Below are 16,916 nucleotides of genomic sequence, written 5' to 3' on the forward strand. Positions count from 1 at the left end.
ACACTGAACTTTTACCTACTTAAGTAAAAGGAGGCCCCAGAGCCAGTTTGAGCCAGAAGATAAGGAAGCAAGGAAGGCAACTACCCCTATCAGCATAAGATGCAGCCTTAGAGGTAAGAGAAGAAATGGGTTCACCTAAAGACAATGAGCAGACCCAATGAAGAACAAGACTACCCCATACCATAATATTACTGTTGGACTGAACTGTCACGTAAGGGGTGAGGGTTGTAAGGGTATAATTGCCCAAGGATTTCTTTGTTCAAGGTCCCTCTCCTGAGGCACCCAGCTCAAGCTGTATCTCATCACTGTACCAAATAACCTAATTTGCTAGATTCTGCCTGAGACTCTGCTTGGGGAAACCTAGGGTAAAACCAAAAGGGAAAATGTCCGTGTGAGTGTGTGTGTCTGGAGTCAACACAGGGTACCCACTGGTTCAGTGGAGCCATTCATCATAAACGGACTGTAAAGTCCTAGTGGTTGAATGCTGGGGTCTCTCTTTCTAGCTGGTCAGAGTCACTCCGAGAAAAGTTCGAAAGTTTCTTTTTTCAGCTCGGTGCTTAAAGAAGGAGTCAGAGCTCTTAATTTTTTCGGTCTCAAGGCTGTTTATTTATCTTATCTATAAAATTCTTTCTCTTTGTCTAGCTGAGATTCGTTCGGCAGGACAGTCAGAGGCACTCCGCCTACTCCCAGGGCGGTGTTATCTTTATATACTACCAACTACGTGTACAATATTTACAATTATTTTCTAATACTTATCATCTATATTAGACAGTGAGTTTCTACTTTAGACTAATCTAAAAGTGCTAACATCACTAGACAAGATGGAGGTAGAGAAGAAGAAGAAAGGCTAGACACGCTCAAATCTCTCCATCTTGTCACTAGAAACTCCTATACTAAAAATCTTAAAACTTACATTTACACCCTGTGAGTACTTTATTTTTATATTATCTAAACTGCTGTGGCTTTTATCTCTTCATGTAAAGGTGGTAAGTTGTTCCGTGGTTCGTAATTGAACCCGCTGGTGTTCTGGGCTGCGTGCCAGGGTCTCCGAGCCCCTTGGCAAGGGTCTCAGGAAACTCCGGACTCCCAAAGGAATGTCTTGAGTTCTGACATCTCCCCCTTCTGTTTGCACTAAGAAGACTTCTTCAGCAACTTGGCTCACAACTTGCTGTATGCACAAAAGAATGCATGGCACAATGAACAAGAGAACTAAAAGCTTTACTAAAATATAACAGGCTATTATCTAACAACAATTCTACAACACTACTGATTCTTACACCCATGAATTGACTCAAAGTCTACAGTCTTCTGTGGGCAAAGCACAAGGGTTGGAATTTCTGTGCAGTCTACATCTGTACATCTTCTTTTCTGCTTATGGAATGGTCAGCGTTTTCTTGCTTGCGCTTCTTGTCAGCATTGTCTTGCACTGGATGGAGTTTCACATTCTTCACTGAGATTCACTTGGACTTTTGTACTTGCTAAAACACAAACAAATCTACGTCTCTGAAGAGACTGGAGGATTTTCTCAAAATCTCAGAGGTGAAGAATGGGTCTTGATATGAAAATAAAACATTGATCAGCTGTTTCAGTCTCTATGCAATTGCATAGGGAAATGTAAAATGACAGCAATTAGAAATCAATTAGATAATACACATAACTTGGCAAGGGTCTCAGGAAACTCCGGACTCCCAAAGGAATGTCTTGAGTTCCGACAGTTGAAGTCTCGGATGGTATGAATGTAACTCCTTGATTGAGTGTGAGATGAGGCCAATTTCCCTAACAGACACAGATGGGACAGCTGACCTGAACTGGCCAAAGGGATATTCCATTCCATTCCATTCCATTCCATTCCATTCCATTCCATTCCATTCCATTCCATTCCATTCCATATAATGTCATGCTCAGAAATAGAATTAGAGGGAAAGGATGAGGGTTTCCTTTTTTGGGGCGGGAGTGGGGAGGGAGGTAGCTATTGTTCAGAGACTGGCTGAACATCAGTCTACTTCTGGAAGGTGATGGGTAATAACCTTTGCATCACTTGTTCTGGTTTTATTTTCTTCATCTTTCTCAAGCCCTGAGTTCGCTTGCTTTTGCTCTTCCTATTTTCTCTGTGCCGCCTTCTTTTTTTTTTTGTAGGGGTGGGAGTGGGGTGGCATCTGAGCAAGTAGCTGTGTGGTGCCTAAGCTGCTGGTGAGGGGTAAACTACAAAAATATTTTCACACACTGTTTTAGGAAATATGCAATGGTGTCAATTTTTTATATATACTGTATTGTTTTTGCACGGCCTGGTTTTTGGTAGTGGGGGGGGCCACAGAGAGATGGGTCCAGTGAGAAGCTGCTGGAAGCTTCCACCATGTCCAGCAGAGCCAATCCCTGATGGCTCTAAAGATGGACATGCTACTGGCCAAAACTGGGACAATTAGAGGTTGGTAATGCCTCTGTGATGACATATTTAAGAAGAAAATCAAAACAAAGTACACACAGTTTTTCTTCTAGCGAAAGAAGAGGAGGAGGTGAAAATATGTGAGGGAAAACAACATAGCAACACCAAGGTCAGTGAAGAAGGAGAAGGAGGTGCTTCAGGCACCGGAACTGAGATTCTTCTGCAGGCCATGGTGAAGACCATGGTGAAGCAGGTTGTCCCCCTGCAGCCCATGGGGATCCACAGGGAATGCAGAGATCCACCCACAGCCCATGGGGGAGGTGCCCATGCCAGAGCAGGTGGATGCCTGGAGGAGGCTGTGATCCAGTGGAAGACCCAGTGGAGAGAGGAGCCCTTGCTTCCATCCTGGAGCAGCCTGTCCTTGGAGGACTGCACCCCGTGCAAAGAGAGACCCACGCAGTTCTGGGAGGACTATGTGCCCGTGGGGGGAAATTCATGTTGCAGCAAGTGCAGTAGGACTGCTGCTTGTGAGAGTGGACCCATGCCAGAGAAGTTTACAGAGAACTGTCTCCCATGGGAGGGACCCCATGGCCTCAAAGGGGAAGGAGGGAGGGGCTGGGGCGCAAAACGTGTTTTAAGGGCTTATTTTACTTCTCATTATTTTCCTCTGATTCTGTTAGTAATAAATTCAATTTGCAACCTTAAGTTGAGCCTGTTTTGCCCCTGAATTTTTTTCTCCCAGTCCTTATCTCACTCATGAACCACTTGTAAATTTTTTTTCCTTTTCTCCACCACCCAGCTGTAGCAGAGGATGGTGAGCAAGCGATTCTCATGGGTACCTTGCATTGGGCCAATGTCAAACTATTGGAATAATTGCCAATATAGTCGGATGGGACGTGTCCGGGCTTGACTAGCCTCTGCTGCTTGACCAAAAGGCGGCAACTGCGGTGTTTTCACCTCAGAGACACCTCTGGCTATGCTGGATGCTGCAGCTGGACGCTAGAGACAAGTCCAGACACGCAGAGCTCTGGTTTACCTCTGTTGGAGATGCTTGAAGGTGAGGTGAAGGCAAAGGAGTTGGATTCTGTTAGAGGATTTCGATCCAGAGTTTTATTCTGACCCGCAAGCTTCTGAATCCCGTAACAGCTCTAACAGAACCTCTCGAACTGCGTAGTTGCTGGCTCTTTTAACCCCAGGGAGAGGGGGCGGGAAGGGGTAGGGATCCCACCAACCAGGTGCAGGGAGGGTAGGTATCAGGTGAAAGGGCACCTGCGTGGGCCAATGGTCCCCCAGGGATGCATGGCATCTTTTGAACTCTGCCAATCACTCGATGCCCTTCTGGAATGACAGGATTGACAGACAGCACTCAGTAGGGGTCAGGGTGGGGGAAAGGAGAGGTGATTGGCACCTGGGAAGGATCGGGATACCTGAGACAAACTATGACATCACACCGCAACATCTCCCCCTCGTTTTGTTTAAAATGAAGAGGACTGGGTTTGCCAAACCACTGTGGGTAAATTGGTTCCTCCTCTTCAGGAGGGTCACTGTTTTCCACTGAGGATTCCATGTCATCCATTGGAGCGCTAAGGGCTTCCAAATGGTAGACTTCAGGAGGGGGAGATGAGCTTCAAATTAACTTGTACACTATGCGCTTGATCAGCCCAAAAACCATGCTAACAACTACAATAACAATAACTAAAACAGTACTAAAACCACAGTTTTCAAAATGGATCCCAACCAGCCCAACAGTTCCCCAGCCTTTGAACAGTCCACTCATCCAGTTGTCCATTTCTCTCTTGATTTTGTCACCATGGTTTTCATCTTGTCAATCGTGGCATGGACGTTCTCTGCTTTTGATGACAAGTTGAGGCAGCAGAGACCTTCAAATTCTTCACAGCGATGGTTGTGCAGAAGGAGCAGATAGTCTATGGCTGCCCTGTTTTGAATGGTGGCTTGCCTGGTAATTTCCTCGTCTGATAAGAGGTCACTCAGGGCAGTAGAAGTGAGATTTGCCTGTTTTGCAACCCAACATTCCAATCGGCCTAATTCTCCCATGCTTTTTGCTGCCGAGATCCACGGCAGAAGGACTGTAATTGCGGTGGCCTTAAGTCTGGACCAGTGAACAATTTCCAAATTACAGTCAGGGTCTAATTGCCTTAGTTCTCTTTTTTGGATAGCCAATGTATGTGTGTTGTTTTTTGTCTGCCAATGCATTAGATTTGTTCAATTTGGGGTAAACAGGCTCAGCTTGCTGAAGGTGCATGGACCTCCGAGCAGACGAGGGGGGAGACCTGCCCATGCTCTGTCTCCACATATTAAAAACACCCCTTTTGGGAGTTCACGGGGCTTATAATCACCACCTAACGAGTGCATGACTGGGACTGAATTTTTGCACCAGTTTTTGTCTGTGTAGTGTGGGTTGCTAGGGTCAGGATAGGTATTTCGTTTAGCTTCATGATATGGTAAGTGGGAATTGAATTTAAAGTGAATGCAAAAGGTTGCATTCATGGAGCCTAAGAGATGGAATTCTTGTGGCTCCCTTTTTGGCACCGGTAACTGTCTTGCCCACTGCTGCCGAAACAGTAAAGGATTGTCAGCAGGGTAGCGACCAGGAGGAGGTGCGAGTGAGTTAACTTCATTTAAAGCATTCCACATTTAATTTGGGAACTCTGCGGATTTAAAGGGAACTCCCACCAGGCAAGTTGACAGGGGGTCAGAGGCTGTCGCTGTGGAGAGACAAATGTGGTCTTGTCCAAGGGCTTTGGCCAAGGTGGTCCATACATTCGCTTTGGGCTGAGGGACTATCCAGGAGATCGCTGGAGAAATGATCGCAAGTAGGACGAGGAGCAGGCTCAGTCTCATGGTGTCTCGAGACTGCACACGAACTGCAGGATCTAAACCGGTAAAAGGAAACTTAAAACAAACATATATTACAAACTATTCCAGATGGGAGGCTTAAATGGAATTTCTTCCAGAGAACGCGCACGGCGTTTTCTTCTACCGGCAGCATTAGCAACCTGGGGCGCTTCAGCAGATTTTTCTGAGACTTTGGGAACATAGGGCTTTACCCATTTGGAAGGAACCCACCTTAAACCAGAGAGGGTGGACACACAGGCATATCCACGACCCCAAGTAACTAATTTGTAAGGTTCCACCGTTTTCCAAGTCTCAGGGTCCTTTACTAAAACCGGAGGCTTTTCCTTCATCAACATATGACTGCTCCCCCCAAAATGGCATAGGATGGGCGGATTTAAGCTGTCAAAGGAACAATTCAGAAAATTGATTGTGAACGGTGCCCTGGACAACCGGATGTGGGGAGGTTCCACTTTCAGGATCTGATGTTGCTGGTCCAGGACTCTGAGTCCTTTCTACTACGGCTTGAGCCAGTCAAGGGGATGCCAGTCTTGTGCTCTATTCCCCATTGCTGCAGGAAGCTCTCGAATTCCTTGGATTTGTAAGTGGACCCGTTATCAGTTTTCAACTCCTTGGGGATGCCCATGAAAGAAAAAGCCTGTAGGAGGTGCATTATGGCATCAGGATATGATTCTCCTGTGTGGGCAGAGGCATAGACTGCTCCAGAAAAGGTATCTACGCTAACACGGACATATTTTTGCCGTCCAAATGACTGTATGTGTGTTACATCTCTTTGCCATAGTTCACAACTGTTCAGCCCCCTTGGGTTTGCTCCTGCGCTCATTGTAGGGAGTGCATGTTGTTGGCAATTGGGGCATGTGGCCACAATCGCTATGGCCTGTTCTCGAGTGATGTGAAACTGACGAACTAGGCCAGGTGCATTTTGGTGGAAAAGCTGGTGGCTGATTTTTGCCTGTTCAAAAACATTTGGGAGAGGAGCCATCTCTGCAGGCGCAGCAAGGGCATCTGCCCTTCTGTTGCCTTCAGTGATAAACCCTGGCAAGTTGGTGTGTGACCTGACGTGCATCACATAAAATGGTTGCTCTCGGTGGGAAACTAACTTTACAAGTTTTGAGAGCAATTTGAAAAGTGCGATGTTAGACGCTTCTTGCAGTATTGCTTGATCTGCTCTGGATACTACTCCTGCCATGTATGCAGAGTCTGTAATCAGATTGAATGGTTCTGAGAACCTTTCAAAGGCCCTAACAACTGCAGCCAACTCAGATACCTGAGGTGAACCTTCCACCTCAGCAATGTCCGTCTCCCACTGCTGGGTTTGAGGATCCTTCCAAGTCATAACGGACTTGTGGGATCTCCCAGATGCGTCTGTAAAGACAGTCAGAGCCTTTTTTAAAGGTCTCTTACTTTGAACACTTCTCAATTTCAGAGTAAATTGAACTTCTTATTCAAAAATTTTGTGGGCAGGCCTCTGGACAGAAATTTGTCCTGAGTAGGAATCTAGAGCAAACTGCAACGCTTCATTTTCCCAAAGCAATTGTTCCAATATTTTCTTAGTATTTTGGCCTGATTTTAACTCGATTGGAATGTGAATGCACTCAAAGTCACACCCTGCCAACTCCCTGATCCGGGTCCTAGCTTTCCGGATCAGTTCTGCTACTAGCTCTTGGGACTTTGTCATTGTCTTGGACCTTTGGTGACTCAGGAAAACCCACTCTATGATCAAGAGAGGGTCCCTCTGGTCTTGGCCCTTTTTAGGTGTTTCCTTTGCCTTAGGTGTTTGTTTTTCCTCCCACTGGAAAATGATTCCATGGAGGTATGGCAACTTACCTGAGATGATAAATTTGAATGGCAGGTCAGGGCGACATTGGTTGGCCTGTCTTGTGGACATTGCTGTCTGAACTTTTTCTAGAACTTTCTGTGCCTCTGGGGTAATAGCCCTAGGAGAACTCGGGTCCTCTCCCCCTTTCAATAAATTGAAAAAGAGGGGCAAGGTCTTTGTTAGTCAGACCCAGCCAGGGCCTTACCCAATTTAAAGACCCACACAATTTGTGGACATCTGCAAGGGTCATGGTCTTTGTTTTGATTTCTAATTTTTGAGGAACAATGGTCCTATTTCCAATTTCTAAGCCCAAATATTTCCAAGGTGGCATCTTTTGAATTATCCTTTCCTGGAGCTCGAACCCTGCAACAATCAATGCATTGATCATTAGGCCAAGCGCGTGGGTGAGTAAGTCATCATTTGGGGCACACACAAGGATATCATCTATATAATGATAGGTGATGGCCTTTTCTGTGACTGCACACACTGGGGACAACAGGGAAGAGACATACCACTGGCAGATCAATGGCAAGACTTTTAGTCCCTGAGGAAGAACTTCCAATGGTACCTTTTCATCGGGGCTTCCATGTTGATGGTAGGGACTGAGAATGCAAAACGCGGAGCGTCGTCCTGGTGTAGGGGAACTTGAAAAAAACAATCTTTTATATCAGTAATAGCTAATTTCCAATCTTGGGGGAAGCATTGATGGGGATGGCATGCCAGGTTGGAGAGAGCCCATATCTTCAATGACATCATTAATTTGTCGGAGGTCATGGAGGAGCCGCCATCTCTGTCAGCCTTCTGGATGACAAACACTGGAGAGTTCCACGGGGATGTGGTCTCCACAATGTGACCCTTTTTCAGTTGCTCTTCTACTAGCTCCTCGAGCGCCTTCAGTTTCTGTTTACTGAGCGGCCACTGTGCTACCCAAACTGGTGTGTCTGTCTTCCAATTCAGTTTTTGGGTAGGGCGCTTTTCAGTGACCGCTGCCCAAAAATCCTGTGGAGTCTGGAATATCAATTGTGACTCCCCAGTGGGCCATTAAATCTCTCCCTAACAATGGTTCCGGATAATCTAACACAAACGGACGTATATTTGCTAATTGTCCATTTGGCCCCTCGATTTGGACGATGCTCTTGGATTGCCTTGCCAATTGCATGCCCCCTACACCTCGAACGTGACCAGCCACGTTTTGCAAAGGCCAATGTGCTGGCCAGTCCTGTGCTGGGATCACTGTGCAGTCTGCACCCATGTCTACGAGCATCTCAATGCATTTTGACTCCCCACGCCCACTGACATTACACGAGATTTTGGGTTTGTCCTTCCAATAGCTTGGACCTGGGGGACTGTGGGCCCTTGTTTTTCAAGGTAACTTGAGTTGCCTTCAGATAAACTCGGCACTGGGATGGCTTTTGCAACGATTTGTCCTTTGGGAAGAAAGAGGAGTGGGTGGAAACAGTGCAGCCTGAGAACAAATTACTCAGGATCTGATGTTGTCATTTCTGGAGCAATTTCTATCTCTTGTGGTGTGTGTTTGGTGTCCCCAATGAGGATGTACTTAGAGTGATTTTGGTGCCAAGTACCCTGCTGTTGTGGGTTTACGGAGACAAAATGCCAGTCAGTGTCTTTCAGGTGGAGTGGTTTTGTCAGCTGCAATCTGAAAGGCTCACTGACAGAAATAGAGGCTAGAACAGGTTCGCTTAAGTTAAAGCAAAGGTTATTTGGTGTCACATCTGATACTGGATCAGCAAAAGTGGTCCTTGAAGCATCTGCTTCACTTAGAGAAATAGGGATGTTACCGCGCGCTTGGTCTTTTTTGTTTCCCTCATTCCCTTGGCCTGCTCTTTTTGTGTCTGTGCTCCTGGCAGGCCGGCGCTCCCTTTTCAGTTTTTTTGTTGTTGTTGACCCCCTGGGAGTGCTTGTAGTTCTCCTCCCCTGCCATTTCTAAATTCATCAAATTGCTTTTTCAGGGGGCACTGGTTACTCCAGTGCCCAAGATTGTTGCAAAGCAGTCATGGCTTTGTGGCGTCAACCATTTCTGGTGTTCTCTGCTGTCCGGTGTGCCACTGTGCTGAGGGAATGGAGGCAGGGCTGGCAACGGCGATTTACTGTGGTGGTCTTGGCAGCAGCTTTGGTCTGGTATCTTCATCTACACTCATCAGAGGCACTTTCCTGTTACAGACTAGAAGCATATCTTTTAGTGAAGGGCGGGGTTCTAGAGGTAAGCTTAAAATTGCTGCTCGACACTGTTCATTTGCATTTGTAAATGCCATTTCCTCTAAAACCTCTTCCCTTGCATTCTCTTTTTTAACTTGGATTTCAATAGCTCTAGTTAACCTTTCTACAAATTTCAAAAAAGGCTCTGATGGTAGCTGCTTGATCTTACTATATGGCTCGAATGGGCCTTCAGGTTGGAGGGCAAAGAAGGCTTTTTCAGCAGCATCTTTGACACTGTCAAGTGCTTTTACAGGAATTACTGCAGCTTGGATTGGGGCTAAAGACCACTGGCTCTCACCGGAGAGATGCTCAATGGTAATTGGCATGCCATTGGTATCTTTTGCTGTGTTTGGATCAGCATGCAAGTCTGGGAGAGCCTCTTTTAGCAGTTGTTTCAATGCCAATTCCCACAATTTGAATTCTGTAGAGGTCATGAGGCACGAAAAAAGCTTTTTTAAATCATGTGGTACTACCCAGTTCGGAATTTAAAAGGCCATGGAAGTATGGGCTAAGTCGGCCATACTCTTTGTGCTTTGCAGATTTCTCTCATAATTTCTCGTCCAAAAGCTTTCCAATCAGGAGTTGGGGCTCCTCCCCCTTGCCCTGTATGCTGATATGTAACAGGGGGAATGAGAAAGTGGGACCCTGTATTGGGTTTACGGTTCCCTGCTCCGTATCCTTTGAATTGGAAGCATTGGGATCACAGGTGCAGCTATGGGGACAAGCAGTGGGCGTGCCCCCACTGTGGGAACCCGGGCAGGGGGCGGGGATACCGTGGGAACAGGGCGCGGGACGGGAGCTGGCAGGGGGCGGGGACTCCTGGTGACATCACGTCGGCAGACGTCCCCAGGGAGGGGTAGAGGAGCAGAGATGAGGAAGTGGCAGGTAAGGTGGGGGGGAGGGAAGGTGTCACAAAGATCAGGAGGGGTTGGGGATGGGGAAGGATTTTTGGGATGCTTAGGGGAATCATGGGAAGAAGGACACCAGGTATGGCATGGTGCCACGTGGCATCCTCCATTTTCTTGGCCCCCTGGGGTCTGGGAGCCATTTTGGGGGTCACTGCTCTCCGAAAAGCTAACGTGCTCTGGGTTTCAGAGCAGGGGACACAGGGGTTTGGGGACAATTCCACGCGGTCTGGCCAGAACATTTTGGACAGGGGAACTCAGGAATTTTAAGGTGCTCAGGGAGCCGGCTTCCCTGGGCATGAGCAGAGTCTGCTCTCTTTAAAATACCAAGTTTTGGGGTAGAGGGTTCAGGGCTGGGGGGGGGAGAAACAGGAAGAGCAGAGGTACATTTCACATTTGGCTTTTTCTCCACTTCCCTTTGCTTGAGTAAGACTGATCGAACTTGTAAACTCCAAAACACAAATTTAGCTGAGGACGTGTGCCCAGACTTTCCCAAGGTTATCAATTCATGCCCTACTTTGTCCCAGAATTGGATATTGTGGACTTGTTCAGGAGAAATTTGTGGGAAGAGTAGAAAAACCCACTTTATAAACCGTTTCAATTTTCCCTTAGAAAACGTTACATTTCAACTAAGTAAAATTCCAACAATCCGATAATACACTCCTTTTTGTGCTGCGCTTAACTTAGAGCACATTTTAGATGTAAAAGGCACAGCACAATCTCCTGCCGACCGAACACAAAACCAAATAGCTACTGATTTCCAAAAACCGCAGTTAAGAAGTGAAGACACGCAGACTTTTAACCCTAAACAGCGCAGCAGTCCTTGCTGATTTTAAAAGTGCCGTTGGCAGCGGCATGGAATCGGAACTCGCCACGCAGCGCTGAGGGGGAGACAGAGCCCCCCCCCCGTGCCGCGCGGCAAATCCGAAACCGTAGCTGCCCTGCACCGAGAAATCCTGAAAGCCGAGCCAAGAGCCCCCCCGCCAGCGCGGGAAAGCCCGAAAGCCAAGCCGGCGCCACGCCGTTGCGAAGTTAAGGGGCAGGGAGAGCCCCCCCGCTCCTCTGAGCCGGCGCCATCGTGCAAACTCGCTGCTACGCAAGTTCTAAAATCAGCGGTGGCGCGCCGCTGTGGGCTATGCTTAACGCACTGTCTCACCCCGTAGGGCTATGCAGCCTTTATGTGCTCTGAAAAAGAGTGAAAAAGAAAAGATCTCTCGGCAGATACTGTATTTGAGCTTCTACTCCTTTATGGAGCAGATATACTCACCCGAAAACGGTTCTGTCGGTGTTGCGGTCCGGCAGGGTTTTTTCTCTTCACCTGAATAGGACTCCTCAGGCAGGAGGAGCTACCCTATTCCCCTCTCGAAATTCGCTCACCAAAAAGGAGCTGCACTTTCCAGAGGCACAGAATGTCCCCGAGGCTTCTGTGGGATAAGTCCCCAAGTCTATGCCGTCAAAGCTCTTCCAGTGGACGCTAAGCTGCCTTAAAGTCTCTGCGTGGTCTCTCTTGAGGTTCTGGGAGCTCCGGAGTGTCTTCTCGGGGCTGCAGGATTGGAGCAGCCCCACATTGGGCGCCAATATATTGGAATATTACCAATATAGCCGGATGGGACGTGTCCGGGCTTGACTAGCCTCTGCTGCTTGACCAAAAGGCGGCAACTGCGGTGTTTTCACCTCAGAGACACCTCTGGCTAAGCTGGATGCTGCAGCTGGACGCTAGAGACAAGTCCAGACATGCAGAGCTCCGGTTTACCTCTGTTGGAGATGCTTAAAGGTGAGGTGAAGGCAAAGGAGTTGGATTCTGTTAGAGGATTTCGATCCAGAGTTTTATTCTGACCCGCAAGCTTCTGAATCCCGTAACAGCTCTAACAGAACCTCTCGAACTGCGTAGTTGCTGGCTCTTTTAACCCCAGGGAGAGGGGGCGGGAAGGGGTAGGGATCCCACCAACCAGGTGCAGGGAGGGTAGGTATCAGGTGAAAGGGCACCTGCGTGGGCCAATGGTCCCCCAGGGATGCATGGCATCTTTTGAACTCTGCCAATCACTCGATGCCCTTCTGGAATGACAGGATTGACAGACAGCACTCAGTAGGGGTCAGGGTGGGGGAAAGGAGAGGTGATTGGCACCTGGGAAGGATCGGGATACCTGAGACAAACTATGACATCACACTGCAACATCAAACCACAACATATACCTAAATGCAACTTTACCTACAGTCAGTTTTATCAATGCATTTTATATGCAGTACATAAATAGCTAACCATATCTGTTATCCAAATTTCATTTTTACAGTGTTCTTTTACTTGAACACAAAGTTAGTTTCTATGGAGAATCTATTGGCAGCTTGATTATTTTAAAACTTATTTTTCAAGTTTAAAAATAACATTCATGGTAGCCTTACATTACACACAAGCCCAATCAATATATGCTATAAAACGGTGTAATAGATGCATGCATGTCTGATAGAGTGATAATAAATTTACTAAATTCTTATTGTGCACTTTTGTAATCATTTTAAAAAAGCATTGTGATTTGCTTGGATGGATACACAATCCTTGATGGAAGAATTATTTAGACTGAATCTGTGGCACATTAAGAATAAAGCTGACAAGAATCGTTCTGCATATTCTTTTGACGTGATTCCAGCAAGAGAAAGAGCATGGTATAAAAAGTATATAGGAAAGATTCTTCTTACCATAACCGTCAAAATCTGGAAACTGTAAATACATGTTTAAGTGGTTGAAAAAGTCAAAATCATAATAATTGTAACCACTCAGAAATTACAGTAAGAAATGTTATGCAGTTACATGTAGCTGTCAAAACAATGCCTATCTTTCCTTGTCGGTTGGTAATTCTTTTCCAACAAGACAGAAAAACTTTGGCATTTGCAGGTTGTCCTGGTTTAGGGCAAATTTGGGAGAAAACCTGCAAAGGGGTTCCTCTAGAAAGCAAATTCAAGTGGCCCCCCCCAACTGGATCAGGAAAAGATTTCCTTAGAGAAAAGTGGAAAAAACTGTTTATTTGACAAGCAAAGCATTCACCAGCACAAAAAAAAAAAAAAAGAAAAAAAAAGAATAATATTAAACAATAAAACCTCTTGCCGCTCCAAAGAGATGACAAACTCAGGAAATCCCCTTCATGGACTGTAGCTCGGCTCACTCAGTCTATCAGTCCCTCCAGCGCTGGAAATGCTACAGCCCAGGCCAGGCCCTGGGGGGCCACAGGTGTGAGCTGATGGTGCTCTTCTGGGTGTTCAGTCCAGAGCAGGTTTAAACAGTTCCAAGAAAAAGAAACACTAGAGTCTAGGGAACTTCTCTGCCTCAGCTAGCTAAAAACTAACTAAAAAGCAAAAGAGAGCCCTGTCCTGGTGTCTGTCTGTCTGTAGACAACACAGTCCAGGAGCAGGAATGTGGAGGAGTGAGTGCAGTTTCTGAAAACAAACCGCGTGCTTCTTCTCTCCCCCCCCCCCCCCCCCTTCCCTCTCAGAACTAGTCTTAAAGGTGCAAAACTTATTCATGGGCTAAACAGACCAATGGGGATACAATCATCATAAAGTCACCCCAGGACACAAGTGTTCAAAATAATTTTCAAAGTTACTACAGTCACAGCATTTTCTTTGCAAAAGGTAAACTGTACACCAAGGCTCAGAGGCTGTAAAAACTGGTTCCAAGTGGAAAAAAGTGCAAATATCCTGCACAAATAGCTTAAAGAGCTGCTGGTTCAATCATTTGCTAACAGAATCTTTGTTTTCTTTTTTGCATAGTTCACACATCACTGGGAATGTGACAGGGTGTGTGATTTTTGGCAAGAGCAAAAAAAGTGATACCTGTGTAAGTTGCCATGTTAGACATGCTGGATCCATGCAGAATTCAGGTAGAAGGCTGCTACCTGATGTTATTAGACAATGAATATTGATGTTGTTTTTGTTGAAGCAGTTCTGTAATAGCCAACAGCTTCTTAAGAACATGCTGTAGAAAAAAATACAAAAAAACACACAAACAACAAAAAACCCCAGTACAACCCTACATTAGCAACTAGAAAAACCAACACCCATCTTGCTAGAGAAACATCTTCAACATTAACATACCAGACTTAGAATTAGGTAGTTTAAAATATATTTAAATCCACAGCCCTCACACCCCCTCTCCCCAGCTCCAGTTTCACAGTCACTAAGACATTACTTCAAAAGGCAACTGTAAAACAGCAATATGCAATTTATCTGCAGCCTTGGAAACCCATTAAGTCTTGCCAACTAAACCTGAGAGTTTGAAAATGAAACAGTTCTATCTCTTAATAACAATCTGTAAACCAAAAATCTATTCTTGGGTATTTTCCCCATGTGAAAGTGCAGAACTGGGCCAAGAACATGAAAATAACTCTGGTGGGGGGAAAAAAAAAAAGGTGATAATACAATTCACTACTGCACAAGCAGAAGCAACCTCTAACTTTCTGAAAACCTGGTCATTAAACTTGAACAAATGCAACTGAACATACAAAACAGGCTGAGAAATAGTATTGCTAATGCACTGTCAGGAGTTCAATAACTTTTTCATTATAGTAGAACTGTGTTTAGCTACAACAGGTTGATGATAAACATTAGGGCATTTATAGGTGAAAAAAAGAAAAAAGATTCAGGAGGTTTTTTTATGGAAACCCATGAGGAGAAATTACTCCTCTGAAGTAGAAATATAAGTGTATTGAGAAAACAGTGTCGCATTTATGACCCTTAACTGCTACAGATGCAGGCCTTGTGAAAGAAATTCTCTCCCTTATCTGTAAGCAATACATATTTAATACTGAAAACTTCTACTATCCTGACTTGCCAGTCTAGCCATCATCTTTGCTTTGTCAAGACTAGAAGTAGCTGTGAATTATGAACTTGAACATGATTGATTTTTTCCTCTCATATGCCCCTGAAGAAGCAAATTTTAGTAGTTCTTAAACTATAATGTAGTGTTATCTTATTTTAAATTCCTTGATCTTTCTTCTGCCAAAGCTAATTGAATACAAATATATTTTCGCCATCTGCAAAATTGCCATAAGTGTTCCCAGTAATACCCTTATTTAAAAAAAACATTACTGCAAAAAAAAAATATTATTTGAGCAACATTTACTGAGATGACATATAGATTTATCATCTATTTGGGTTTAAATTAAGGCCTTGAAAGAGTCAGGATATAGGAAGCTCAGTCTTCAAACCATGACAATAATAAGAAATCTGATTTCAAGAAGTAATTTTGAAGCAATTAAATTAAGAACTATTTTTTAAACTGCATCTTCAACATGAGTCATGAAATAGTTTGAGCTAATACTGATTAAATGTAAGGAAGACCATCTCTAAACCAAAAGGCTTTCCATAGTACAACTGCCCCTGTCCACAAATCATTAGCATTAAAAAGGGAACAGTACTTAAATTATCTCCTGCACAGCACAGTATACTAGTCAAGCATACCAAAACATGTTACTGTGCAATAAGTAGGATTGGCAACTTGAAGTTCATCATAATTAGTAGACCATAGGCAAGTACATTACTTTTTGAGACAATGCATGAAGTCATGCAGATTTTTTTCCTCTTAAAAAGAAGTTTTCGTAAAAACTGTACACTAGTTAATTATTTGGAACAGAACACTCATTTATAGCATTTACTAGAGAAGTTTGCCATGATTGTTTACAAACATAATAAATTAGGAAGCAGAAATGAAGTAGTGCTAGAAAGTTAAGGAAAGTAAATTTAGCTGTTTAGTTCTCAATTAGATGAGCTAGATCCTAAAACTAGAGACTGCCAGGAGACAGTAATTTCTTGAGTTTAGGCTTCCTTCCTCTAGAAACTAAAAAATTCACCTGGAAATTAAAGACAAAAAACCCACAAAAAACCAAAAGAACAAAAACAAAACAAAACTAAACAAATAAAAAAAACCACAAAACCCCCCCCCAAAAAACCAACCCCAAACTAATGAATGATCTCTTTCCCTGGTGGCTGAGCTTAGGGAGGAAGTTGAAAGACTAAGGAGTATTAGGGAAACTGAAAAGGAAATAGATTGGTGGAGTTCCGCCCTTCCATCCTTGAGGGAGGCCCACCAGGAGTCAGAGGACTCCCATGCCTCTCATTGTCAGGCAATAGGAGGACACCTGGTGGATGAAGGGGAGTGGAAATGGGTTATTACCTCAGGGAGGTAATAAAAATTCCCCCTGACCCCCATCACATACCCAGGTGCCACTTCAGAATAGGTATGAGGCCCTGGATCTAGAGGGGCAGCCAGATGACATAGAAAAAAAGGATCTGCCCAGTGAGCCTCCCAATTATGCTTCATCTGTCAGACGGATCACCACCTCTAACATCAAGAAGAAAAGAAGGGTAGTCGTAGTGGATGACTCCCTTCTGACGGGAACAGAGGGCCCCATATGTTGACCAGACCCATCCCACAGGGAGGTCTGCTGCCTCCCTGGGGCCCAGGTAAGGGATATTACCGAGAGACTCCCTGGGCTGATTCAGCCCTCTGATTATTACCCACTGCTGATACTCCAGGCTGGCAGTGATGAGACAGAAAAGAAGAACATCAGGGCAATTAAAAAGGACTTTAGGTCACTGGGTCAAGTGGTTGATAGGGCAGGAGCACAGGTATTCTGCTCAGTCCCTTTGGTGGCAGAGAAAAACGATGAAAGGAATAGGAGAACCCACATTATCAACAAGTGGCTCAAGGGTTGGTGTCATAGGCAGA

At 45.1% G+C, this 16,916-nt stretch overlaps 1 protein-coding gene across 4 annotated transcripts in view; it reads right to left on the reverse strand.

The window, feature by feature from the left end:
- Window positions 1-582: 582 nt before the first annotated feature.
- The window catches only part of LOC132341490 (ras GTPase-activating protein 1-like), a 125,875-nt gene continuing 109,541 nt past the window's right edge, over window positions 583-16,916 (reverse strand). For 2 of the 4 annotated variants that reach the window (XM_059873074.1, XM_059873073.1), the window contains one exon: window positions 583-14,165. In XM_059873074.1, the coding sequence (XP_059729057.1) occupies window positions 14,082-14,165 (84 nt within the window). In that variant the 3' untranslated portion in view covers window positions 583-14,081. The remainder of the gene's footprint in view (window positions 14,166-16,916) is intronic. The other 2 variants (XR_009490242.1, XR_009490243.1) reach the window with 2 other exon arrangements.

The sequence above is a fragment of the Haemorhous mexicanus genome, chromosome W (assembly GCF_027477595.1).
Source record: "Haemorhous mexicanus isolate bHaeMex1 chromosome W, bHaeMex1.pri, whole genome shotgun sequence".
Taxonomy (NCBI): Eukaryota; Metazoa; Chordata; class Aves; order Passeriformes; family Fringillidae; genus Haemorhous; species Haemorhous mexicanus.